Genomic DNA, 25835 nt, shown 5'->3' on the forward strand with positions numbered 1-25835 from the left:
AAGTCCCTTAGTTTGTTCCAGATTCCGGGAGTAAAACTCACTGAAATGCTTTTTTTTTTTTAAACAAAATGAAGTGTGTTTTGGTCTGTTCATGGAGATAACACCCACTCGTTTTAGAAAGAAACTCTGGAATTCCTTTCTCTCATTGTTCCTCTTATCTGCAAGGGGGCAAGTGTTTCCTTTCAGCAGAATTTGCCCACCGTTCCCCTGGCCTAAAGCTCTTTTTGCATATTTGGCTTAAGCTAGAATTAGATCATAGGTGAGGTCTTGCATGAGGATACAATTCAATGCGATTGTAAACATCAACAGTCCCTCCCTGAGTGCTAGAAGAGAACACCTAAGTCTCGTTGAATGTGAGTATTAGAAGTTTGTTCCACTGATGCTGGAATCACAGGCTTTCTAGACAGGGTCATTTCATCCCAGGGTGGGGGAGGGAGGGCTGGACACTGAGCTGCCCTCAGGCCTCTGAAAAGCTGAGTGGCACCTCGGGGCAACCTCAGAAGTGGGTTGTCATCCTTTGTGCTTTGTTACCCACATATCCTAATAAACTCCAGAATACATTGCTGTCAATCTGTTTTAATATTTTAATATGTTTCACAACAGCTCAAAATACACAGCAGGAACTACATTCAAAAGTACCTGTGCCCGTTGTCAAAGATACATCGACGACCTGCGTCTTTACTCACTGGAGGTGGCACTGGCCTCAGGGCACCGAGGTGGGGGGAGGACATTGTAGGGAGGCCCCCAGGCCCAGATCCTCGCTTCTAGACTGCCCTCTGACCCTGAGCCCTGCTGCACGCCTCCATCTCCACTGTCCTATCCCTTGCATAGTTTTAGTTGTGTGGGTGACGCCTGGTGCAGGATTAAATGTGTCTAATGGGTGCGATTTGCAAACACTATTCTGTAATGATCACAGGAGCATTTATGACCACTTGGGCACCAAACCTTTTCCAGTATATTTAACTAATTGGACAGGCCGACAGCTCGCTCATTGTTCTGCCACATAAACCTCACCGTGACTGGAGGCCGGAACAGCAGATGGTGGTTGATTCCCAGCCGACTTGCTTTCCAGACTGTGGACTTTGTAAAAACAGGGCTTATGGGGAATCAAGGGCTCTCCGGTGATGTTAATGGCCTGGACACTTGTGATAAACAGTCATTACCAGGGCTCAATAAAACTTATTCTTGAGCTGTCTAGTCACTAACAAAACCCATTTGGAAATAATATCTTAATATGAAGAACTGTGGCTGCCTCCTCCCCAACATACACACACACACAGAGACACGCAACACATGCACACACACACACAGAAAAGCACCTTTCACACAGAGAGACACACAAATACATACAATCCTAACATCCTCTGTTTCATATTGAAAAACCTTGAGGCCAGGGTTTCCTGATTTATAGGAAAAGCCCATGAACAAACATGCCACACTTTAGTAGCAATTCCTCTTAGAGACTTAGAGTGATGTAAATGCTAGCAAATCTTTCAAATATGATTGATTCACACACAAAAAATGTATAGAGATTAAACCTATTGTGTAAAACAAGTACATCTGTGACAGAAAACCCATAGATTAACATGAAAGAGCCACATACACCTCATGTACCTTCCACGGCTTTAACATGGACTGAAAGAGTCCATCCTGATTGAGCTGACTCCTCAATCTATTCCGTATGAGGAGGAAGAGACAATAAACCCCAAACCAAAAAGCCTCCGCTCAACAGTGTCTCATCTCTTTTACACCCTGGATCATTGTTTTCAGAGGAAATAAAGGCCAGGAGTGGTGAAAAGTGAAGAAAGAGAGGAGTGAAAGGTCAAGTTGGAGGATAAGCCCTGAGGTCAACAGTCTCTCCCATGAACTTGACCTGAGGCTCTACTCTTCACAGCAGGGACCACACTCTGCCTGAGCCTCCAGGAGCCGGCCTCCAGAGCTCCCCAAGAGCTGCTGCCCAGGGTCCTATTTGCTGGGCTTTATATTTGAGTTTTGTCACCATTGATGCTGGTTCTCCCTTGTGGTTAAAATCCATAGATTTCAGCTGCCTGGAGGGAAGGATGGGAGGGGTGGAGCATAAACAGAGAGGTAAGAAGGGAAGGAGAGAGAGGGAGGGAAAGGGGTGGGGGATGCCTGGATGAAGGTCAAAGTGAAGGTCGCTGGGCCCCAACAGCACATCTCGGCTTTCAGTTGGAGACCATGCAGGGCTGTTTTCTCTCCACGCCATCTCTAATCTCCTGGGTCACACGGCAGAACAGCCAGGCTCTTTCCTGCTGACCCCCGTGGAGGACCAACACCCTCCTCATCAGGCTCTTGTCACCCTTCCCTGCAAAGCACTGTTACCTCGTCCCCTCTGCGTTTCACGCTTGTCCTGGTATCATAAAGGCTTAAGCTGGGTCCATGACATCTGCTCTCTTGAGCTCCTTCTGTGTTCAAATATCCAGTGAAAATAATGAGACTTATGAGGTGGAAAGAAATAATTGTACCTTTTACCTTCTTTCTCCAGAGTCTTCCTTTCCGAAAAAGATTAAGTCCCAAACCTAAATGTTCACTTCCTTGTCAAACCCGTCATCCCTGAACCAGGGCATGGTGCCCTGTGTGTCCCAGTACCCACCCCCATGGTCACGGTCAAGGTGTTGGTGTGTGCACTGGGGGTGGGGGCTGCAATCCTGTACACCCATCACACCAGCTAGTCCATCCTCTTTCTCCCATGGGGATCAGCTTTGTCACTTCTTATATTTCTATCAGTTCTGTCTTCTCCTTGATGGCTTAGTCACTCAGTTGTGTCTGACTCTTATGGCCCCACGGACTATAGCCCTCCAGGCTCCTCTGACCATGGGATTTCCCAGGCAAGAATACTGGAGTGGGTTGCCATGCCCTCCTCCAGGGGATCTTCCCGACCCAGGGATTGAACCCAACTCTCCTGCATTGCAGGCAGATTCTTTACCAGCTGAGCCGCCGTCAAAGCTGCACGATTGGGTGACTGACGTGCATTTGGCATTATCCCTTTCTTTACCAATATGAAACACAACCTTCTGGACATCTTCACCTCCAATTACATTCTGTCTAAATCTCCAAACTGATACACTGCACTCATTTGTGGCGTTTTATAAATACAAATGATTTCTATTAGAATATCTTTGTTTTCAGCCTTCTTTATGTTCATCTCACTGTGTTCCCATCCTGCCCTGCTCTGGGGCTGCTCTCTCCATCTCAGGGCCTGGAGCCCCCACAGGGCCTCTTCCCAGAGTGGGCAAGTCTGGGTTGGAGCCTGCGAGACTCTGCATTTCTAACAGGTTTCTGGGGGAGACTGCTGCTGCTGGTCTGGGGGGCCCCCCGGGAGGAGCTCTGCTTTATCTGTTTGGGGGTGGTTCTCTTGTCTCATTATTGGGAGTAGACCCTCCTGGCCACTCTTTTGATTCTCTTATTCTAGAAGCGATTTTGGATGGGGCTCCTTCCCGAGTCTCCTGACTTTCCCCTGCTCCTCTCCTTTCTTGTCTCCTGAGGTGGCTGTGAAAACTCACTTTCTCTCCAGCGCCCCCCAGAGACCCCTGTCCTGCCCAAAGCACTACTCACCTTCTAACATGGTGTATCATTTCTTCCTGTGGTTAAGATTTATTGACTTATTGCCTGTACTTACATATATGTAAGCACCTCTAGGGCAATTTTTGTTGTTGTTGTCTGGTCCCTGGTCCCTGATGCTCCCTAGGCCTGGCACACAGTGGCGCTCAATAACTCTGTGTCTCATGCTTGGCTGCCCTGGGGTCTTGGAGCAGAATGGCAGGTAGGGGGAGACAATGGGGGTCCTATTTGAATCTCTGATGCTGTCCGTGGCCTTCGTCTTTTACAGGCTCCTCACCCTAGGCCGCTCCCTCCACACAGTGCACTGCCCACACTCAAGATGTCCCTATTGCTCTTGGACCAATGCTGTCTTGTCCATCTGGTCTCCAGGCTCCTTTTGCTCCAGAAGCAGACCTGGAGACAAGGATTCCAGTGAAGTAGTTTAATGGGAAAGATGGACATTAACGGTAGGGTCATGCGGAGGCGATGCAACTGTGGAGATGTCATTCCACCAGAGGGCCGAGGGAGCCGGGGTATTGATAGACTGACTTCCATCCATCGTGGATGGGGCTGCTGCAGGGGGATGGGTAATTCCCGGTACTTCCAAAGGGGCTCCGCTCTGGGATGGGGGAAGCCTTCAGGTACAGAGATGCAGACACGGGAGGATGGAAGTTGACCCGAGCACAGGCACAGTCTCTGGTGAACAGTCTGGGTGAATCCCCGCCTGTCCTCATCGTCCCCCACACTGAGCAGAAACAGCCCTTCCTTCTTCCACAAGTCACGGCTGATTTCCTCAGGAGGCAGCTGGGACCTTGAGGAGAGCGCTCTCTTTCCAGATTTCTTGAATGGCCCCCACACCTTTGTTCTTGATATGATAGCTCAGTGGCTCCGCGTCTGTCTTCCTGTGAGGCTGGGAGGCACTCAAGGGAAAGGTGAGCCTCACACACAGTTTTACACACAACTTGATCTCAAATGTGGCCAACAGAAGGCCACCTGAATAGTTCAGTTCTTGGGACACCTTATTAAAGCAACATGACAGGAAAATTTACCAAACTTTTACGACTTTCAGATAAAAAGTGCAACTGATTTGTTGGGAAACAGGCAGAATTACTCTCCCCACTTGATAGGTAAGGAAGTGGAAACACAGACAAACTGGGAAATTTGCTCACAGTCCCAGCTGACAAGTGGTGAAGTAGGGCTGCGAAACCCTGCAGCCTCACCTGGATTGCTAGGTCTCACCACCTCCGGCTAACTTTGGGGTGTCAACCAGTAGACCCCCTGAGGAGACAAGCTGGCTTTCATCCTGTGTGAGACAGGAAGGTGGAGCACTGAGCAATGATGGGTATTTCTAATAATAACTTATGTCCAACCAAGCACCTCTGTATTCTTGCACTTGTGTATTCCCCCAGGCACACATGTGTGCATGTACACCACACACACACACACACACACATACACACACTCAAGTACTGCTGAAAAGCTCTCTGCCATCCCCTGAGAGCTTGTGTACCCGAGGCCCATGGTGATCTGAGGGTGGGGTGTGCCTGCAGCCTCACTGACCCCACAGGGGCCTTCCTGCCTCTGTCTTGGTCACAGTGGCGCCTCTGTGCGTCCTGGAGGCGGAGATGTGACTGCACCCTGCTGGCAGAGACCACTGCTCCAGGGCACCCTTGTGCACAGTGCCGGGAATGCCAGAGGTGCCGCTTTGTCAGACAGTGGGCTAGTTTCTTAAAAAGCTAAACGTACACACACATGACCTGGCAATTCTGCTTTTAGACATCTACTCAAGGGCAATGAAACCATGATGCTCACAGTCTTGGCCACAGGTATTCACAGGAGGTTTATTCGTGAGCGTGGACCTGGACACAACTTCTGTTCCCAGTCTTCTCTCTACCTCCCTCCAGGGCAGCTCAGGAATCATGAATCCCATTCATTTTCCTGGCCTCCATCAGAAGGGGCACATACCTCACTAAGAAGTGGTCTTTGCCAGCCCCCGCTTGCACCACCTCCACTCCCACTGCCCACATCTTGCTGAGTGTTCTCTTTTCACAGTGTCCTGTTTCTTCTTTTATCCCCTTGCCTTTGAGCTATCTAACTGCATTTCCCTCTAAGCAATGGCCATAGTCAAACCCTATCCTTTGTCTTCAGGTCCTGCCCTTTTAGGGAAGCATCTTTTACTATAGAAACAGTCTTTGGTGTTATTTAAATTCATAAGTAAAAACAACCTTGGAAAAGCTCTGGGCACTGCAGGTGCTGGTGTCAGCAGTAACGTCATGGCCTTTCTTTAAGAGGCTTTTTCAGAGGGGACCAGATGCCCAGAATGGCTTTGATGCTTGGAGACTGGATTTGGTGCTTACTGATTTGTGGCTGAAATGAAAAGCTGCTCTCTGTTAACTTCAGTTACATGCCAAGTGATCTTCAACATGACGCATTTTTTTTTTTTTTTTTTTTTTTGAGCATAGGAAAAGATGATTCATTTGGGCCTTGTTATTTCAAAAGTTGGAGTCACACTGTCTGGAATCAACTCACGCATTAACTTAACAAACAAGAAAACAAACCAGAATGAATGAATGAATAAAGTTTTGCTGGGGAAATGAGGTTCATACAAGATTTTTAGCTGAGCTATGTAGCCTACCAAATTAATCTTCAGGGGCTTATCCCAGTGTTTACATCCATTTGTGTAGAATAGACAGGAACTAGAAATGATTCTCACATGAATGCAAATGAATCAGTATTTTTCAATATCTATTCTGGGTATTTTATTCTCCTTCTGCTTTTATGTTAAGTGAACTGGTAGTATTCAGTGGTGAATTCATCTGCCCGTAATAATGCCTGATTAACATAATGTTTATTTTCTCATATGATGAAGGGTCCAGAGATGGGAAATCTCAGGCTGCCTTCTGTCTTTTTGGTCCTTCATCACTAGCCTGTGACTTTCACCCTCATGCTTACCACATGCAAAAAAAAAATTTTTTTTTTTCTTATTTATAGGCAGAGAAAGGCACCAATCCCAACTCGACAATTTGCTGAGTTGTGATAAGAGTACTGACCCCATAACTAGCGCTTCAATCAAGAAGACCTTCCACTGCCCAGCGGGTCTCCTATGTTCCCTCCCAGTCTGTTCCCACCCTGTTGATCAACATTGCTTCACTTCTTATCTGTATTCAGTCCTTTCACCTGTTCTAGGAATTCAAACAGACAAAATCAGAGTTTATCAGGTTCAAGCCTCTTGGGTTGCTTGCTTTCTGCCTTGCCCACTTTTTTTTTTTTTTTACATCTGATGCCTTTTTCTTGTTTTATTTTGGGTTAATCAAGTATTATTTTTCATTATTGGATTTTTTGAGCAATTTTAGGTTTGCAAAAGAATTGAGTTTTTATAGAGAGTTCCCTTATAACCTCTCAACATTTTCAGTTCAGTTCAGTTCAGTTGCTTAGTCATGTCTGACTCTTTGCAACTCCATGAACCACAGCACGCCAGGCCTCCCTGTCCATCATCAACTCCCAGAGTCTACCCAAACCCATGTCCATTGAGTTGGTGATGCCATCCAGCCATCTCATCCTCTGTCATCCCCTTCTCCTCCTACCCTCAATCTTTCCCAGCATCAGGGTCTTTTCCAATGAGTCAGCTCTTTGCATGAGGTGGCCAAAGTATTGGAGTTTCAGCTTCAATATCAGTCCTTCCAATGAACACTCAGGACTGATCTCCTCCAGGATGGACTGGTTGGATCTTCCTGCAGTCCAAGGGACTCTCAAGAGTCTTCTCCAACATCACAGTTCAAAAGCATCAATTCTGCTGTGCTCAGCTTTCTTTATAGTCCAACTCTCACATCCACACATAACCACTGGAAAAACCATAGCCTTGACTAGACGGACCTTTGTTGGCAAAGTAATGTCTCTGCTTTTTAATATGCTGTCTAGGTTAGTCATAACTTTCCTTCTAAAGAGTAAATGTCTTTTAATTTCATTGCTCCAATCATCATCTGCAGTGATTTTGGAGCCCAGAAAAACAAAGTCAGCCACTCTTTCCAATGTTTCCCCATCTATTTGCCATGAAGTGATGGGACCAAATGCCATGATCTTAGTTTTCTGAATGTTGAGCTTTAAGCCAACTTTTTCACTTTCCTCTTTCACTTTCATCAAGAGGCTCTTTAGTTCTTCTTCACTTTCTGCCATAAGGGTGGTGTCATCTGCATATCTGAGGTTATTGATATTTCTCCCAGCAATCTTGATTCCAGCTTGTGCTTCTTCCAGCCCAGCATTTCTTATGATGTACTCTGCATATAAGTTAAATAAGCAGGGTGACAATATATAGCCTTGATGTACTCCTTTTCCTATTTGGAACCAGTCTGTTGTTCCATGTTCAGTTCTAACTGTTGCTTCCTGACCTGCATAAAGATTTCTCAATTTCCTATTACTAAGACTGGGCTTTGGTGTGGCACATGGGGTACAATGTGTGAGCCATATTGACACATTATTATTAACTAAAGTCCATAGTTTACATTTGGGTTCACTTTTGTACTGTACCTTAAATATTGTTCAGTTGCTCAGTCCTGTCCGACTCTTTTGCGACCCCATGGACTGTAGCGTGTCAGGCTCCTCTGTCCATGGAATTTCCCAGGCAAGAATGCTGGAGTGGGTTGCCATTTCCTTCTCCAGGGGATCTTCCTGACCCAGGGATTGAACCCGGGTCTCTTGCATTGCAGGTGGACTCCTGACCATCTGAGCCATCAGGGAAGCCCTGCACATGGGTGTCTGTGTGTATATTGCACTGGGTCTTAGTTGCAACATGTGGGATCTAGTTTCTCTGACCAGAGATTTAACCCTGGCCCTTTGCAGTAGAGATATAGAATCTTAACCACTGGATCACCAGGAAAGTCCTCCATCCTATGGGTTTTGAAAACTGTATCCACCATTGCATGTATCATACAGACTAATTTCCCTGTGCTCTACCTGTTCACCTTATCCCTCCTCCCCAAATCCTGGCAACCACTGACATTTCACAGTCTCTGTAGTGTTGCCTTTTCTAGAATGTCATACATTTGGTGTCATATAGCCTGTTGCATTTTCTGATTGGCATAGGAAACATTAAATTTCCTCCATGTCTTTTCATGGCTCAAGAGCTCATTTCTTTTTAGTTCTGATAATATTCCATTGTCTGGATGGACCACAGTTTATTTATCTATTTACCTACTGGAGGATATTTTGGTTGCTTCCAAGTTTTGGCAGTTACCAATAAAATTACTATAAACATCCATGTGTTTGTGTGGACATAAGTTTTTATTCATTAGTGTGACTACCTAAGATTGTGAATAATGTATGAGTGTGTTTGGTGTTGTAAGAAATTTCCAAACTGTCCTCCAAAGTGAGAAAACCATTTTGTATTTCCGTCAGCAATGAGTGAGCATTTCTGCTGCCCCACAACCTCCCCAACATTTAGTATTGTCAGTGTTCTGGATTTTGACCATTCCAATAGATGTGTTCAGCTCAGTTCAGTTCAGTCGCTCAGTCGTGTCTGACTCTTTGCGACCCCATGAATCGCAGCACGCCAGGCCTCCCTGTACATCACCAACTCCCACAGTTCACTCAAACTCATGTCCATCGAGTCAGTGATGCCATCCAGCCATCTCATCCTCTGTCGTCCCCGTCTCCTCCTGCCCCAAATCCCTCCCAGCATCAGGGTCTTTTCCAAGGAGTCAACTCTTCACATGAGGCGGTCAAAGTATTGGAGTTTCAGCTTTAGCATCATTCCTTCCAATGAACACCCAGGACTGATCTCCTTTAGGATGGACTGGTTGGACCTCCTTGCAGTCCAAGGGACTCTCAAGAGTCTTCTCCAACACCACAGTTCAAAAGCATCAATTCTTTGGCACTCAGCTTTCTTCACAGTCCAACTCTCACATCCATACATGACCACTGGAAAAACCATAGCCTTGACTAGACAGACATTTGTTGGCAAAGTAATGTCTCTGCTTTTGAATATGCTATCTAGGTTGGTCATAACTTTCCTTCCAAAGACTAAGCGTCTTTTAATTTCATGGCTGCAGTCACCATCTGCAGTGATTTTGGAGCCCCCCAAAATAAAGTCTGACACTGTTTCCCCATATATTTCCCATGAAGTAATGGGACTAGATGCCATGATCTTCATTTTCTTAATGTTGAGCAGTATTTTATTGTTGGTTTAACTTGGATTTCCCTGATGACATGAAGTGGAGCATGTTTTCAAATGCTTATTTGCCATCTGTGTATCTTCTTTGGTGAGGTGTCTGTTAAGATCTTTTGCCCATTTTAAGATTGAATTGTACTGCTGGGCATGCACACAGAGGAAACCAGAATTGAAAGAGACACGTGTACCCCAATGTTCATCGCAGCACTGTTTATAATAGCCAGGATATGGAAGCAACCTAGATGTCCATCAGCAGAAGAAAGGATAAGAAAGCTGTGGTAGATATACACAATGGAGTATTAGTCAGCCATTAAAAAGAACACATTTGAATCCATTCTAATGTGGTAGATGAAACTGGAGGCTATTATGCAAAGTGAAGTAAGTCAGAAAGAAAAACACCAATACAGTATACTAACGCATATATATGGAATTTAGAAAGATGGTAATGATGACCCTATACGTGAGACAGCAAAAGAGACACAGATGTATAGAACAGTCTTTTGGACTCTGTGGGAGAAGGCAAGGGTGGGATGATTTGAGAGAATAGTACTGAAACATGTATATTATCATATGTGAAATAAATCGCCAGTCCAGGTTCAACGCATGAGACAGGGAGCTCACGGCTGGTGGACTGGGATGACCCTGAGGGATGGGATGTGGAAGGAGGTGGGAGAGGGGTTCAGGATGGGGAACACATGTACACCCATGACTGATTCATGTCAATGTATGGCAAATCCACTACAATATTGTAATTAGCCTGCAATTAAAATAAAAAGAAAAAAATAAATAAAACTGGGTTGTCTTCTTACAGTTGAATTTTAATGGCACCCCACTCCAGTACTCTTGCCTGGAAAATCCCATGGATGGAGGGGCCTGGTGGGCTGCAGTCCATGGGGTCACTAAGAGTCAGACACGACTGAGTGACTTCACTTTCACTTTTCACCTTTATGCATTGGAGAAGGAAATGGCAACCCACTCCAGTGTTCTTGCCTAGAGAATCCCAGGGACGGGGGAGCCTGGTGGGCTGCCATCTATGGGGTCGCATAGAGTTGGATACAACTGAAGCAACAGCAGCAGGAGCAGCAGCTGTATATTTTAGGTATCAGTCCTTTATCAATTTTTTTTTTTTTACAAAGATTTTCTCCAAGTCCATGGCTTGTCTTTTCATTCTCTTAAGGGGTCTTAGTTGCCCCACACCTCATAAATTGAGAGTGTGCTTGGGATAAAGTATGAATAAATATGAATCTCACCCAAAGTGGTTTCCTTCTTTGAAGGGATAAATCCCTCCAGTTTCTATCTGAGGCTGGTCATTACCCAGTGCCTTCAAATAGCTGTTTTCATATTTTTTTCCAGAATTATTATTATTTTTTTTTACCAGAAACAGATCCTATATTTGTCTTTTTTGAAAGATCCTTCAGATAGCCCTCCAAGCAGTTTTAAAAAATATTGTGTTGGCTAAAATTGAATAACATGACTGTCTGTAGGCTGACCACTGGGAGGGTCATTAGAGAGCAAGGTTGTGAAGGGTTGTGGATGGGGGAGGAGTCAGCCAACCAAGAGTGTCTGCCTTGTTGCCCTAAACATTCTCTCATTCAGACTTTTCACATTTTCTGACCCACTTTCCTTCCTTACCCAGCAAGACAAACACATGCTCCTCTATCTCATCTAAATGAATGAGATTTGACAAAGTAATTTGATTTTTTCCCATGCCTCAGTTTCTCTATTTATTGTTGACACTGTTAATTTTAGATTAATATTAAAGAGGAGTCCATTAGTGGTGTATGACCTTGGTGTGTAGGTTCTTGGAGGTGATCATATGTCCTCATGAACTTGAAGTTTTGAGGGCCATGGACCTTCATAAAATCTCTGGCCAGTGAGACTTGGATATCGGAATAAACACACGTGTCAGTGCTGTCAGCAGCATACTTAGCAGCAGCAGCAGCCGTACGGAATAAGTACTCAGTGCTTGCCTCACGGATCTGTCTGATTCCCCTGCCCATCCTGAGTGTCCATGAAGCAGACTCAGAGATTCATCCTAGGATCCAGATTTTGTCGTCTAGCCCTAGGATGTAGCTCTTATCCTTAATTTGAGAACAGAGGTTGAGTTTCAGGGCGCTTATCTATCATAAAAACAGAGCTAAGAGCAGTTGGACTTGTTCAAGTTCATCTTATGTGCCCACCATTGTGATAAAATATTGACTATCTGTCCCTTTTGTTGACCTTTGGTTTGAGGGATGTGACCTCGTGAACATATAGAAGGTACTATTTAATGATGATATTTGACTAAAAATAGAAATCAGCTTTTAAGTTTAAGTAAATTAGACCAGAGAGATGGCAACCCAGGAAGCTACACTGTAATTTATTCACGTTTGTGCCAACTGGGCAGGTAGTCAGCTGCACGAAACAGTAATCCGATTACAGTGAAGGAACCAAATAGACGCAGGTGTCTGGGCCCAAGCCCTGGAGTTTCTGACTCAAGAGGTCTGTGAGGGCTCAGGAATTTGCCTTTCTGACAAGTCTGAGGTGATGAATGGTGTTTACAGAGATAAGATGTAATGGTGATTCTGCTGGTCTCAGAGCTCCTTTCCACAAACTAGAGAGGGTCAGTGAACCTCTGTGGGGGGCAAGCAGGGAAGGGGCTGGTTTATTGCAAGGTCTCAGTGAGGCCATTCTGCTGCCTGGCTAGGTCCTTCCCCAGAACAACCACTTGGCGGGGGGAGTGTGTGCCCCCCACGCTCCCAGGAGGGGGTCTTGTCAAAGGCAGATCCTGATTCAGGAAGCACAGGCTAAGCCCATCAGAGATGGCACATTGGAAGCAGTCCCCAGACAAGGATGCTGGTCTGGGACCTCATGTTGGGGAGCAAGGCAGCCACTTGGCTAGTAGATTCCTTCCTTTCCCTCTGCCTGTTTCCGACCCCAGCTGCCACTCACTCGACCAGAGCTGGCGATGCGCAAACGTTCAGTCCACATTTTTGTCACTTCCACTGAGCTCTGGGGACTGACTCATTTAAATGACATTCTCAACTCTTTGGAAAGATGCTGGGCCAGAAATGGAAACAGCGGCAAAGACTTTCTGGGAAACAGGAAGCCAAATAGATATTTTTTCCAATCATGATTTCCCCCAGATTCAGAGACTGCTTAATTCACCATGAAACAAGACTTTTAGATAAAATACAAAAATCTTGTCCATGCTCAAGACCACGGGAAGACAGCAGAAGAGTAAGTACTGCAAGAAAACAGCCATAAAGTGTCTCTGTGGTGTATTTCAAGTTCTGGATTTTCTTGTTACCAGCTGTGTGTATTTATCCCGGCTGCGGTAGGACCAGCTGGAGTTTTAATTGTGCACCATGGATGATGCTGCCAGGATTTTCCCATGCATCTGTTGACTCCAAGTTCTTCAGTGGCCAGCTGGCCACCAGAAGCTTAAAAGTGTCATCCAGCTCCAAGGAGGAAGCTTCTGTCCTCGTCACCTGTTGGAACATGAGGTAGGTAGGTCCTCTTTCCTGGGAAGGGTGTTGTAAGGGACCCCGGAAGGCTGGGTCTTGCTGAATGTCCCCAAAGTCCCTTCCAAAGGAGAATAAACTCTAAACAGAAGCCTTTGCCAGCACTTCTCTTAAATCTGGCTTCAGAATTATTCCCAGCCTGAAGAGCATTCCCAGGGTTTGGGTGTGTGTGAATGCTTCCCTCTCCTTCTGTGGGTGGGGTAGCTCTGGGTGCAGGTGATTGAGGTCAGGAGTTCCCAGCGGGGAGCTGCTCCCATCCCCCTTCCCACAGAGTTTGACCAAACGCTGGGCACCCCCTGGACCTGTGACTCAGAGTGGGATTTCTGAAGAAAGGATTCAGTGTTGGCAGCCCCTGACCCCGAGCAGAGCTCCCTCCTAACAGCTGCTCTCTGTGACTCCTTTTCTCCTCAGGGCCCCCTTCTGCCCAACTTCCAGATGGTCTCACTCCATCACCCGGGGGTGGGAGGGGCAGGGGGCTACCAAAGCATCCTGCAGGTCTGTTCTCAGACCCCCAAGGACTGGATAAGGGGGATAAGGAAGTTATCCCTATCCCCCTTATCTGGATGAATGGATAAGAAAGTTGTGGTACATATACACGATGTACTCAGCCATGAAAGAAACATATTTGAGTCAGTTCTAATGAAGTGGATGAACCTAGAACCTATTATACAGAGCGAGGTAAGTTGGAAAGGAAAAGATAAATACTGTATTCTAACAAATATATTTGGAATCTAGAAAAGTGGTACAGATGAATCTATTTACAGGGCAGCAATGGAGAAATAGACATAGAGAATAGACTTATGGACATGGGGAGAGGGGAGGAGAGGGTGAGATGTATGGAGAGAGTAACATGGAAACTTACATTGGAGAAGGCAATGGCACCCCACTCCAGTGCTCTTGCCTGGAAAATCCCATGAACAGAGGAGCCTGGTAGGCTGCAGTCCATGGGGTTGCAACCATATATAAAATAGGCAGCCAACAGGAATTTGCTATATGGCTCAGGAAACTCAAACAGGAGCTCTGTATAAGCCTAGAGGGGTGGGATGGGGAGAGAGATGCTAAGGAGGTTCAAAAGGGAGGGGATATATGTACACTTATGGTTGATTGAGGTTGAGGTTTGACAGAAAACAACAAAATTCCATAAAGCAATTGTCCTTCAATTAAAAAATAAAAATTAAAAAAGAATCTGAATAGTATTCATCTAAAGAAGACATACAAATGGCCAATAAGCACATGAAGATAGATGTTCAATGTCATTGGTGGGAAATGTAAATCAAACCACAGTAAGATACCAGTTCACTCCCACTAGGATGGCTACAGTAAAAAAGGCTATTCTTTCCTCCATTTAACTGTCTTGCCATCCTTGTAAAAATTGACTGAATTGATTAAATATAAAAAATTTTCTTATTGAGCATCTTTTCATGTGCTTATTGGCCAACTGTATATATTCAAAGGGTTTATTTTTGGACTCAATTCTGTGCCAAAGACACTGATTAGGTCTTTTCTGATGCCAGAACCACACTGTTTTGATTACTGTAGCTTTGCAGTAAAATTTGAAATAAAGAAGTGTGAGTCCTCCTGTCTTGTTTCTCTTCTCCAAGATTACTTTGGTTTTTCAGAGCCCCTTGAATTTCCTTCTGAATTTTAGGATCAGTATGACAATTTTTGTAGAAAAATCAGCAGATATTTTAATAGAGATTGTATTGACTCTGTACATTAATTTGGGGAGTTTTGTCAGCTTAACCATATTAAATCTTCCAATCCATAAACATAACATCTTTTCCTTTATTTAGGTCTTTTAAAATGTCTTTAAACATTGTTTGTAGTTGTCAGAGTATGTATTTTTGCACTTCTTCTGTTAAATGTATTCCTAAGTAACTTTTTAATACTATTGTAAATGAAATTGTTTTCTAATTTCATTTTAAATTTGTGCATTCTTACTGTATAGAAATGCAAATGGTTTTTAGGTATTGCTTTTACTTCCTGTAAGGCTGAAATTGTTTATTAGATTTTATGGCTTTTGGATAGTTTTCTTAGGATTTTCTGCATATAAGCAAGGCAATATGATCAATAAAGAGATAATTTTATGTCTTCCTTTTAAATCTGGATGCCTTTTATTTCATTTCTATGCAGAACTGCCCTGGACAGAATCTAGCTAGAACCTCCAGCACCCTATGGCAGGAACAGGCACCTTTGTCTGGTTTCTGACCTTAGGGGTAGAGCTTTCGGTCTTTCACCATCAAATATGTTATCAAATATTGGGTTTGGGTAGATGCAACATATTTTCTTTTATAAAAATAGGCCAACAAAGGACTGTCAATTTTCATCTTGTTCTTGAAGAAAGTCTGGCTGACAGCAAAAATTTAGTAAAATCTGCACCTTGCTAGGTGCCAGGCTGTTGTTTATTGAATAACATTTGCTCACCAGGCATTTAATTTCCACTTCTAGAATCATATGTATGTTGATGCATCATCACAGAGACTTTATTTTTGTGTCTTCATTTTAATATTGTTATGGCTTATACACATGATGTTCTTACCTTTTAAATGTCTTTCTTCTTAATACTTAAATTATTATAATTAACATCCAGGTTAAACACAATATTGATGTACTATCTTACTGTTGTTCAGTTGCTAAGTTGTGTCTGACTCTTTTTGCGACTCCATGGACTATAGCCTGCCTGGCTCCTCCATCTATAGGATTTTCCAGGCAAGAATATTGGAGTGGGTTGCCATTTCCTTCTCTAGGGAATTTTCCTGACCCAGGGATTGAACCTGCATCTCCAGCATTGGCAAGTGGATTTTTTACTACTGAGTCACCAGGGAAGCCCAATGTATTCATTAGTTAAGTACCAAGGAGATCAAATCAGTCAATCTTAAAGGAAATCAACCCTGAATATTCATTGGAAAGACTGTTGGTGAAGCTGAAGCTTCAAAACTTTGGTTACCTGATGTGAATAGCTGACTCATTGGAGAAGACCCTGATGCTAGGAAAGACTGAAGGCAAAAGGAGAAGGGTGCGGTAGAGGATGAGACGGTTAGATAGTGTCACCAACTCAGTGGACATGAATCTGAGCAAACTCTGAGAGATAGTGGAGGATAGAGGAGCTTGGTGTGCTACAGTCTGTGAGGTTGCAAACAGTCAGAAAGGACTTAGCAACTAAACAAAAACAAAAACAGTTTCTACACTCTTCTTAACATTTCCCTTCTAGACTCTGATGACAGTTTTTACGGCCATTATCTTGAAAACAACAATGATTGTAAGACAGTGTACTTGGAATCTTAGAAGGGATACTCACGTGCCCCCACCAATATCTTCCTTGAGATAATTTGTGTGGACCATGCTTTACCATCTGAGCCACCAGGGAAGTCCTTGTGTGGACCAGCAGGGCCCAAAAGCAGTTCCTGTGATGATCAAGTGTTTTCTCAGTAATGTCTAATTTATTGTAACTAGCCCCCACTCCAGTACTCTTGCCTGGAAAATCCCATGGACGGAGGAGCCTGGTAGGCTGCAGTCCAAGGGGTCGCTGAGTTGGACACGACTGAGCGACTTCACTTTCACTTTTCACTTTCATGCATTGGAGAAGGAAATGGCAACCCACTCCAGTGTTCTTGCCTGGAGAATCCCAGGGACGGGGGAGCCTGGTGGGCTGCCGTCTATGGGGTCGCACAGAGTCGGACACGACTGAAGTGACTTAGCAGCAGCAGTAGCAGTAGTAGCAGCCCCTATAGTGGGGCACTTGCTGTAACTAGGGAGACTGAGAAACTGAATTTCTAACTTTAATAAGTTTTAGTTTAAATAACCATAGGAATTCCAGTTGAGCTATTCCAAATCCTGAAAGATGATGCTGTGAAAGTGCTGCACTCAATAATGCCAACAAATTTGGAAAACTCAGCAGTGGCCACAGGACTGGAAAAGGTCAGTTTTCATTCCAATCCCAAATAAAGGCAATGCCAAAGAATACTCAAACTACCGCACAATTGCACTCATCTCACACGCTAGTAAAGTAATGCTCAATATTCTCCAAGCCAGGCTTCAGCAATATGTGAACCGTGAACTTCCTGATGTTCAAGCTGGTTTTAGAAAAGGCAGAGGAACCAGAGATCAAATTGCCAACATCCGCTGGATCATGGAAAAAGCAAGAGAGTTCCAGGAAAACATCTATTTCTGCTTTATTGACTATGCCAAAGCCTTTGACTGTGTGGATCACAGTAAACTGTGGAAAATTCTGAAAGAGATGGGAATACCAGATCACCTGATCTGCCTCTTGAGAAATTTGTATGCAGGTCAGGAAGCAACAGTTAGAACTGGACATGGAACAACAGACTGGTTCCACATAGGAAAAGGAGTTCGTCAAGGCTGTATATTGTCACCCTGCTTATTTAACTTATATGCAGAGTACATCATGAGAAACACTGGACTGGAAGAAACACAAACTGGAATCAAGATTGCCGGGAGAAATATCAATAACCTCAGATATGCAGATGACACCACTCTTATGGCAGAAAGTGAAGAGGAACTAAAAAACCTCTTGATGAAAGTGAAAGTGGAAAAAAAAAAAAAAGAAAGTGAAAGTGGAAAGTTAAAAAGTTGGCTTAAAGCTCAACATTCAGAAAACGAAGATCATGGCATCCAGTCCCACCACTTCATGGGAAATAGATGGGAAACAGTGGAAACAGTGTCAGACTTTATTTTTCTGGGCTCCAAAATCACTACAGATGGTGACTGCAGCCATGAAATTAAAAGATACTTACTCCTTAGAAGGAAAGTTATGACCAACCTAGATAGCATATTCAAAAGCAGAGACATTACTTTGCCAACAAAGGTTCGTCTAGTCAAGGCTATGGTTTTTCCTGTGGTCATGTATGGATGTGAGAGTTGGACTGTGAAGAAGGCTGAGCGCTGAAGAATTGATGCTTTTGAACTGTGATGTTGGAGAAGACTCTTGAGAGTCCCTTGGACTGCAAGGAGATCCAACCAGTCCATTCTGAAAGAGATCAGCCCTGGGATTTCTTTGGAAGGAATGATACTAAAGCTGAAACTCCAGTACTTTTGCCACCTCATGTGAAGAGTTGAGTCATTGGAAAAGACTCTGATGCTGGGAGGGATTGGGGGCAGGAGGAGAAGGGGACAGTAGAGGGTGAGATGGCTGGATGGCATCTCTGACTCGATGGACGTGAGTCTGAGTGAACTCCGGGAGTTGGTGATGGACAGGGAGGCCTGGTGTGCTGTGATTCATGGGGTCGCAAAGAGTTGGACACGACTGAGCGACTGATCTGATCTGATCTGATCTGAACCATAGGGGATTATGGTTATTGTATTGCATAAGCTATACATCCCTCCTTCCCCCACATCCTCAAGTGCTAATGACAGTCGTTTCCATGGGTGGGGAGATTTTATCACCAACATTTGGGAGTCAGCCCTGCATCTTACCGCCTGGAAGCCCTGAGCACCTGAAATTGTGTATTTCCACCCATCTCCCCACCTCAGAGGCTTAAATTCTAAGTCAGAGCAGGGACAGCTGCCCACGTGCTTTGGAGAGAAACAGTGCCAAGCAGGATCTGCACCAGTGGGTGGGGTTGGTGGTTTAGTCACTCAGTCATGTCCAACTCTGTCAGCCATAGCCCACCAGGCTCCTCCATGAGATTTCCCAGGCAAGAATACTGGAATGGGTTCCAAGCATCAGGGGACCTAGGGGTTAATACATCTAAGAACAGGTGTTCATGTTGGAATTAGAAAATTTGTTTGTTTGTTTGTTTAATGTCTCTTAAGAAAAAAAGTTGCCTCCCACACTTGATACAGCTCTTTGAATATTTATGGGAGAACATCCAAGAATTGACCCACCTTGGTGGGGGCCAGACCTGAGGCTAGAATGTCCCTCAACTCCTTTAAAGGTTGGCGCGGGCTCAGAGGGCCCCACCCTTTGTTTGAGGCTTCCTCCAACACAGTCCTGAAATCCTTTGTAAAAGAGGCACAAAGGGTGTGGCTGGCCCTGCCTCCCTTCCTGTCTCAGGTGTCCACCTTTGAGGTCTCTAAAGTGGCGAGTTCCAGCCTGTGTCTGGAGCCCCGCCCGGCCCCGATTGGCTGCACCGAGACAACTTCTCCAGGGTGGCCGTGCACGGAGTCGTGGCCCCTAACTTGGTCCCGAAGCCAGTGGGATGTCCGGCCAGTGCCTGCCCGGATCCAGCCCAGGCTGCGAGACTCTCCGATCTTGGGCGGGGGGCGAGGAAGGGGGGTGTCTTTCCTTCCTCCTCCTCTAGGTGCAGTCTGGCCCAATCCTGCTGCTGCTGCTGCTAAGTCGCTTCAGTCGTGTCCGATTCTGTGCGACCCCACAGACGGCAGCCCACCAGGCTCCCCCGTCCCTGGGATTCTCCAAGCAAGAACACTGGAGTGGGTTGCCATTACCTTCTCCAATGCAGGAAAGTGAAAAATGAAAGCGAAGTCGCTGAGTCTTGTCCGACTCTTAGCGACCCCATGGACTGCGGCCCACCAGGCTCCTCCATCCATGGGATTTTCCAGGCAAGAGTACTGGAGTGTGGTGCCATTGCCTTCTCCGCTGGCCCAATCCAGGAAGCCTCAAATGTCCGTGTCACTTTGCGTGGGGTGCGGGGGTAGCGGGATAGTCAAGCGTGCCTCCCCCCACCCCCTTGCACTTTCGGGGGTGGCCCCGCCCCGCCCCCTTGGTCACTGCAGACAGTACGGTCCATTCGCCAGCGGGTGTCTGTCTTCAGCACGTGACGACGCCACGCTGTCCTGCTCTTTAGCAAGTTCTGGGCTCTGCTGGACGTGGGGGGGCCCGACCCCAGGGTCAGAAGGGGATCCACGAGTCCTGCCCGGAGAAAGGACTCTGCATAAGGAATCTTTTCAGCCCAACTTCGGGGATCGCCGTTTCTTTGGCTTCGTTTAGAGTTCAACAGCGCCGCCACCTGGCGTATCGCTGTGAGTGACCGCAGCGGAGGATGGCACAGGGTGTTAAACACACACACACACACACACACACACACACACACACACACAACAAAAAATAAATTTGCCACTCTCGGTTGGGCTTTGGACTGACCCCTCCGCATTCCTGCCAAGTGAGTAAGCGGATAAGGTCGCGAAAGTGACAGATTCCAGTCTCCTCCTCCCAGCGCTCCCCACCCCTCACACGCGCTTAATCGCCCCTCGTCCGTGTCCTTTGCGGATCAAGTGGCATCTCTGTGCGCCCCTGTATCCATCTGATCTGTTGGGGAAAAGACCCCAACAGACAGACCCTCCCCGCGAGGGCACCCCGTGCGTCCCTTTGGGGGTGTGAATTGCACTGCCTCTCTGAGATGATGGACAAACTCAGACCACTCAAGCTAACTCGCTCCCCTACAGGGGTCCGCAGGAATTCGTCTGCCGCCACTTCCTAAAGGTGACGAGATTTGGGGCCCTGACAGTGTCTCCGCGACTTCCTTACGCAACGAGATGAGGTCTGGCCGTGGTAGCTTGCGCTCAGGGACTCGTGGGTCCCCCAGGGTCCGAGTGTTAGGCCAGTCCTCCTCCTTGGCAGAGGGTGGCCCCAGCCACGCCTTCTGTCTCCAAGCACCTCGGTCTCCTGAACTAGGCGCCCTGGCGGATCCGGTCGGCTAGCTCCCCTTGAGAGCGCGTTTGTGTGTGTGTGTGTGTGTGTGTGTGTGTGTGTGTGCAAGGCCAAGCTCTAGGCAGCCCCTCTCCAAACCCTCTGGGTGGCGGGCACCTTCTCCCGAAGCCCTGTAGGTCCTAGGCATTACGGAACCGCCCTCCTCCGTCCCCCATTCTAAGCCCTTCTCGCCCAGTCTCGTCTTCCAAGAGCTCCGCAATCCAGGCTTTCCTTGAATTAGTTGGTAACAACACACTGATGAAGGAAAAGAGGACAAGGAGATTCAGGAGGGTAGCCTGTTAAGCCCCTCATAGGGCGGCGCGCCTGGGGCCGGTTGGCGGGGCGGGTCTCCCTTGACAGAGGTGCGGGGCCCCCCGGGAGCCTGCGCGGCCGGCCCCGCCCGAGGACCTCGCAGGCAGGGCTGAATTTACTCATCCTCGGGCGAGGTGATCCCGGGCGCGAGGGCGGGCGCAGGGCGCCCGGAGGACCCAGTAATCCGAGAACGCAGCATCAGCCCTTCCCACCAGGCACTTCCTTCCTTTTCCCGAACGTCCAGGGAGGGGGACCGCTCACTTATAAACTCGAGCCCGAGCCTGGTGGCCTGTCAGAGACTGCCTCGCCACAGCCGGACGCGCAGGGTCGGAGACAGACGCGAGCAGCTGTCGCCGGGGGCTCCCCGCGTCTCTCTGCCACAGCCGGGACTCTGTGCGCGGCGTGCGGACACTATGCTGCGCGTCCTGCTCCTCGGCGTGCTGGCCCCCGCAGGCCTGGGGCTCCCGGCACCCCCTGAACCGCAGCCCCTCGGCGGCCAGTGCGTCGATCTTGACTGCTTCGCCGTCTTCCGGGGCCCTGCGACTTTCCTCGCCGCCAGCCGAGTCTGCGAGCGCCTGCAGGGCCACCTGATGACTGTGCGCTCCTCGGTGGCCGAAGATGTCATCTCCCTGCTCCTGAGCGGCGACGGCCCGCGCCTCTGGATCGGTCTGCAGCGCCCGCCAGGCTGCGACGACCCAGAGCACTCCGGGCCCTTGCGCGGCTTCCAGTGGGTGACGGGCGACAACCGCACCAGCTTCAGCAGGTGGGCGCGGCCTCACGACGACGGGGCGCTCCTCTGCGGTCCGCTGTGCGTCGCCGTCTCGGCGGCGGCCGGGGCGCTGGCACCGGGAGAGCCCGCCTGGGAGGAGCGGCCGTGCGACGCGGAGGCCGACGGCTTCCTCTGCGAGTTCCACTTCGCCGCCTCCTGCAGGCCGCTGGCTGTGGAGCCTGGCGCCACGGCGGCCGCGGGCCTCTCGATCACCTATGGCACCCCTTTCGGAGCCCGCGGCGCGGACTTTCAGGCGCTGCCGCTGGGCAGTACGGCCGCGGTGGCGCCCCTCGGGGTGGAGCTGGAGTGCGCGGCGCCGCCAGGGGAGACCGAGGGGCGCTGGAGCAGGGAAGCCCCGGGCGCCTGGACCTGCGGCGTCGAGCGCGGCGGCTGCCAGCACGAGTGCAAGGAGAGTGCTGGGGCTTCGAACTGCTTGTGCCCGGCGGACGCCGCCCTGCAGGCGGACGGGCGCTCCTGCGGGCTGCCGGCCGAGCACCCGTGCCACCAACTCTGCGAGCACTTCTGCCACCTCCATGGGCTCGGCAACTACACGTGCATCTGCGAAGCAGGCTACCAGCTGGCCGCCGACCAGCACCGATGTGAGGACGTGGACGACTGCGCGCAGTTGCCCAATCCGTGCCCGCAACGCTGCGTCAACACGGAGGGCGGCTTCCAGTGCCACTGCGACACTGGCTATGAGTTGGTGGACGGCGAGTGCGTGGACCCCGTGGACCCATGCTTTGACAATAACTGCGAGTACCAGTGCCAGCCGGTGGGCCGGTCCGAACACAAGTGCATCTGCGCCGAGGGCTTCGCGCCCGTCCCCGGTGCCCCGCACAAGTGCCGGATGTTCTGCAACCAGACCTCGTGCCCGGCTGACTGCGACCCCCACGACCCGACCGTCTGCCGGTGCCCCGAAGGCTATATCATAGACGAGGGCTCCAAGTGCACGGACATCAACGAGTGTGACACCAACGTCTGCCCTGGCCAGTGCCACAACCTCCCCGGCACTTACGAGTGCATCTGCGGGCCTGACTCGGCCCTCTCTGGCCAGATTGGCACCGACTGTGACCCCATCCAGGAGAATAAGGACCGGGGCACCCCGGAGGACTATGGCGGCTCTGGGGAGCTCCCCGTCAGCCCGACTCCGGGCGCCACCGCACGCCCCTCGCCGGCACCTGCTGGTCCCCTGCACTCGGGCGTGCTCGTGGGCATCTCCATTGCAAGCCTGTCTCTGGTGGTGGCGCTTCTGGCCCTCCTTTGCCACCTGCGCAAGAAGCAGGGCTCCTCGCGGGGGGAGCTGGAGTACAAGTGCGGGGTCCCCGCCAAGGAGCTGATGCTGCAGCAGGTGAAGACTGAGCGGACACCTCAGAAACTCTGAGAAGCCTGGTATCCAGACTTCCTTCCCGCCTCCCGGCCCCTCAGCCTTTCTCTCCCCGTCCCCCGCCCCAAGCACCTTAGCTGGCGTCAGAATAGAAGACCCCTCGCCCCTCTTCTTTCACTGCTTCTGCACTTGGCTATGGAGGAGAGGAAAGGGGGCGTTGGAAGTTTGGCCCCAGCCACTTCCATGATGTCATCAGACAAGCAAGCAGGGATGACAGCTTCATTGTGACAGGTTGCAAAGTGTCCTGTGCCCTCACCAAGGGGCACGGGGTGGGGGGGGGTGTTCTTGGCTGGCAGCCTGGGGGCAGACATCATTCCAGCGGACTAATGAGTGACACTGAGTCAAGGATAATGACCCCAATATTTATTTTTTGTTCTGCTTTTTTCCCTACCCTGTGTGTCTCCAACACCACGCCTTCCTCCCCTCCCCTCTCCCTCCTGCTCTATTTATGTGTGTGCTCCCATTTGTCTTGGGATCCTTACACTATCTTGGTGAAGTTTTTCCAGCCCTCTTGTGTTTATGAAGCTAAGCCCCATTTCATCCTTTTCATTTCTCCCAAATTTCCCCTTCCAGGAACTCAGCTGACCTACCTGAGCCACCCTGTCTCTATATGGACCCTATTTTTCTGCTCTTAGCTGTCTGCTTGGGCAGAACTGCTTTGTGAAACAGAAAGAAAAACACTAGAAATAAGAACGGTTGAGAACCTGTTCTTTCACCAGAGTTGCTATTTTATCCTGAGATTTCAGGCTTCCAGAGCAATAGCATTTTAAGAAAGGTTAAAATATAAAGGGCATTTATTAGACTCATGTTGCTGGACTGACCTAAGAATTCAACCCAAGATTTTCATTTTTATTTTCAAACAATGAACCTGGGTTTTACTGTTGTTGTTGCTGTTTTGATTTGGAAAGTAGTCATCATTAAGTTTCTTATGCAGTGTCTTTTCCTATGATTATTATTAGTTATTTGTGAAAATATTGAAAAAGGTTGCTCTGAATTGAGAGGAGATGGAAGCCCATCCCAGGAGATAGTGTAAGAAAGTTTCAGCTGCAGAATTCACGCCAGTGGCTATTTGGACTCTCATGGTCCTTGTCATTTGTGGGCCCAAATAAAACCAGCTCTACTGGTTTTTTGAATTTGGGAGCTTGGGGATGGAAGCTGCAGCATGGCCGGTTAGGGCCTCTTCTTGATCAGGCCCTCCAGGATTTCTCCCACATTGGAGGAAGAGTTTTCTGAGCCCAGCCATTTGGAATGCAGTCCAGGAGGTGGGAGCTGCCCCGGCAAGCTGGTTAGAAATGCCCTCAGGCGCCATCCCACCTACTGCACAAGAATCTACATTTTAACAAGTTCAGCAGGGGGCTGTCTGCTCCGTATATTTGAAGAGAGCTGTTCCAGACAGCTGCCAATGTTCTGGAACAGATTAAATATGAGTAATAAGTAGCAGGCCAAGTCAGGCCCTATATTCAAGAAACTGAGGAATTAACTGAGGAATTTTCCTTTTATAGCTTTGCTTTCTGGTAGAAGAGCCTAGGTACACACCTTTAGACATTGCTACACAGGGTCTTTGGTTCAAGTAAGCTAGGAATGAAATGCTTAGTGTATGGAAAAAAATGTATCATGTAAATGTATCTTTTGTAATGCAAAGGTTTTCCTCTATTGTTTTGTAAACTCAGCACATTTGTACATAGTTATTTATTTATTTGAGATAAACTAGAACACAGGCAAAACTCCTGCTTATGATGTCACTTGTAGAAAATAAATAACAGTGCTCTTGGTTTTTGTGTTGGTTCACCTCATTCCCACAGCCCCTTAATTTTATGCTATTAAGCAAGGCTTATGAAAAATGCAGATGCTAAGAGGTGCGTTTAAAGGCTGCCCCTACTCCATTGCTAGCTCCATCCACTTCTGGCTCATCGCTGACTTTTGAAGGTCTTTCCAGAGGAGATTGTTTTCACTGTAGAAGGATTTCGTGTTGTATCTGTGTGCACAAATATTTATTTTTCTTCTGTAACCATGACAACTTCATACACAGGACTTATGCCTATGTGTTTTAAAATACATTATAGGAGTATTTGTTGGGCTGAGTTAAAGAAGCAGTCCTTCTTGGGGCATCTCCAGAATCTTGGCCCTGTATCCCTCAACAAATGATTCGGCATTATCTGGGCTCAGAGATATTCAAACACAAAAGTCGCCCTGTGGCTCAGAAACCAAGGTCTCATGCAGTATGAAATCATCCTCGTTTCTCTTGGAGATTACAAATACTGTCTTTTTCATACATGCATATCTTGGGTCCCTCTTCCTGGGATGGTGAAACTGGCTGAATTTTATATGCAGTGTTTGAAAGTTTTCAGAAAGCAGAAGTTGGAAGAAAATTGGACTTAGTCAAATATCCAAATATTTTTACATATTTGGATCCTGCTGAATTTCTCAGTTTTAATCTGAGTAATTGGTGTCATAGAAATGCAAGATTTCAACACACCATTCTGGATGAAGGAGATGGCTTTTGGGGTGTGTGGGAGCGAGGGGGATGGTGGTGAGGT

General features: G+C 47.8%; 1 protein-coding gene across 1 annotated transcript; it reads left to right on the forward strand.

The window, feature by feature from the left end:
* The first annotated feature begins 20548 nt into the window (after positions 1 to 20548).
* On the forward strand, positions 20549 to 25070 carry THBD (thrombomodulin). Its single transcript, XM_006062808.3, has one exon. It carries the CDS (start codon positions 21559 to 21561, stop codon positions 23293 to 23295), a length of 1737 nt encoding a protein of 578 aa, XP_006062870.1. The 5' UTR covers positions 20549 to 21558; the 3' UTR covers positions 23296 to 25070.
* Positions 25071 to 25835: the final 765 nt, after the last annotated feature.

Source organism: Bubalus bubalis, chromosome 14 (assembly GCF_019923935.1).
Source record: "Bubalus bubalis isolate 160015118507 breed Murrah chromosome 14, NDDB_SH_1, whole genome shotgun sequence".
In the NCBI taxonomy this organism is placed as follows: domain Eukaryota; kingdom Metazoa; phylum Chordata; class Mammalia; order Artiodactyla; family Bovidae; genus Bubalus; species Bubalus bubalis.

Bases quoted from the DNA above. Each gene is read 5' to 3' on its own strand.
- THBD (XM_006062808.3), top strand. From the start codon at position 21,559: ATGCTGCGCGTCCTGCTCCTCGGCGTGCTGGCCCCCGCAGGCCTGGGG.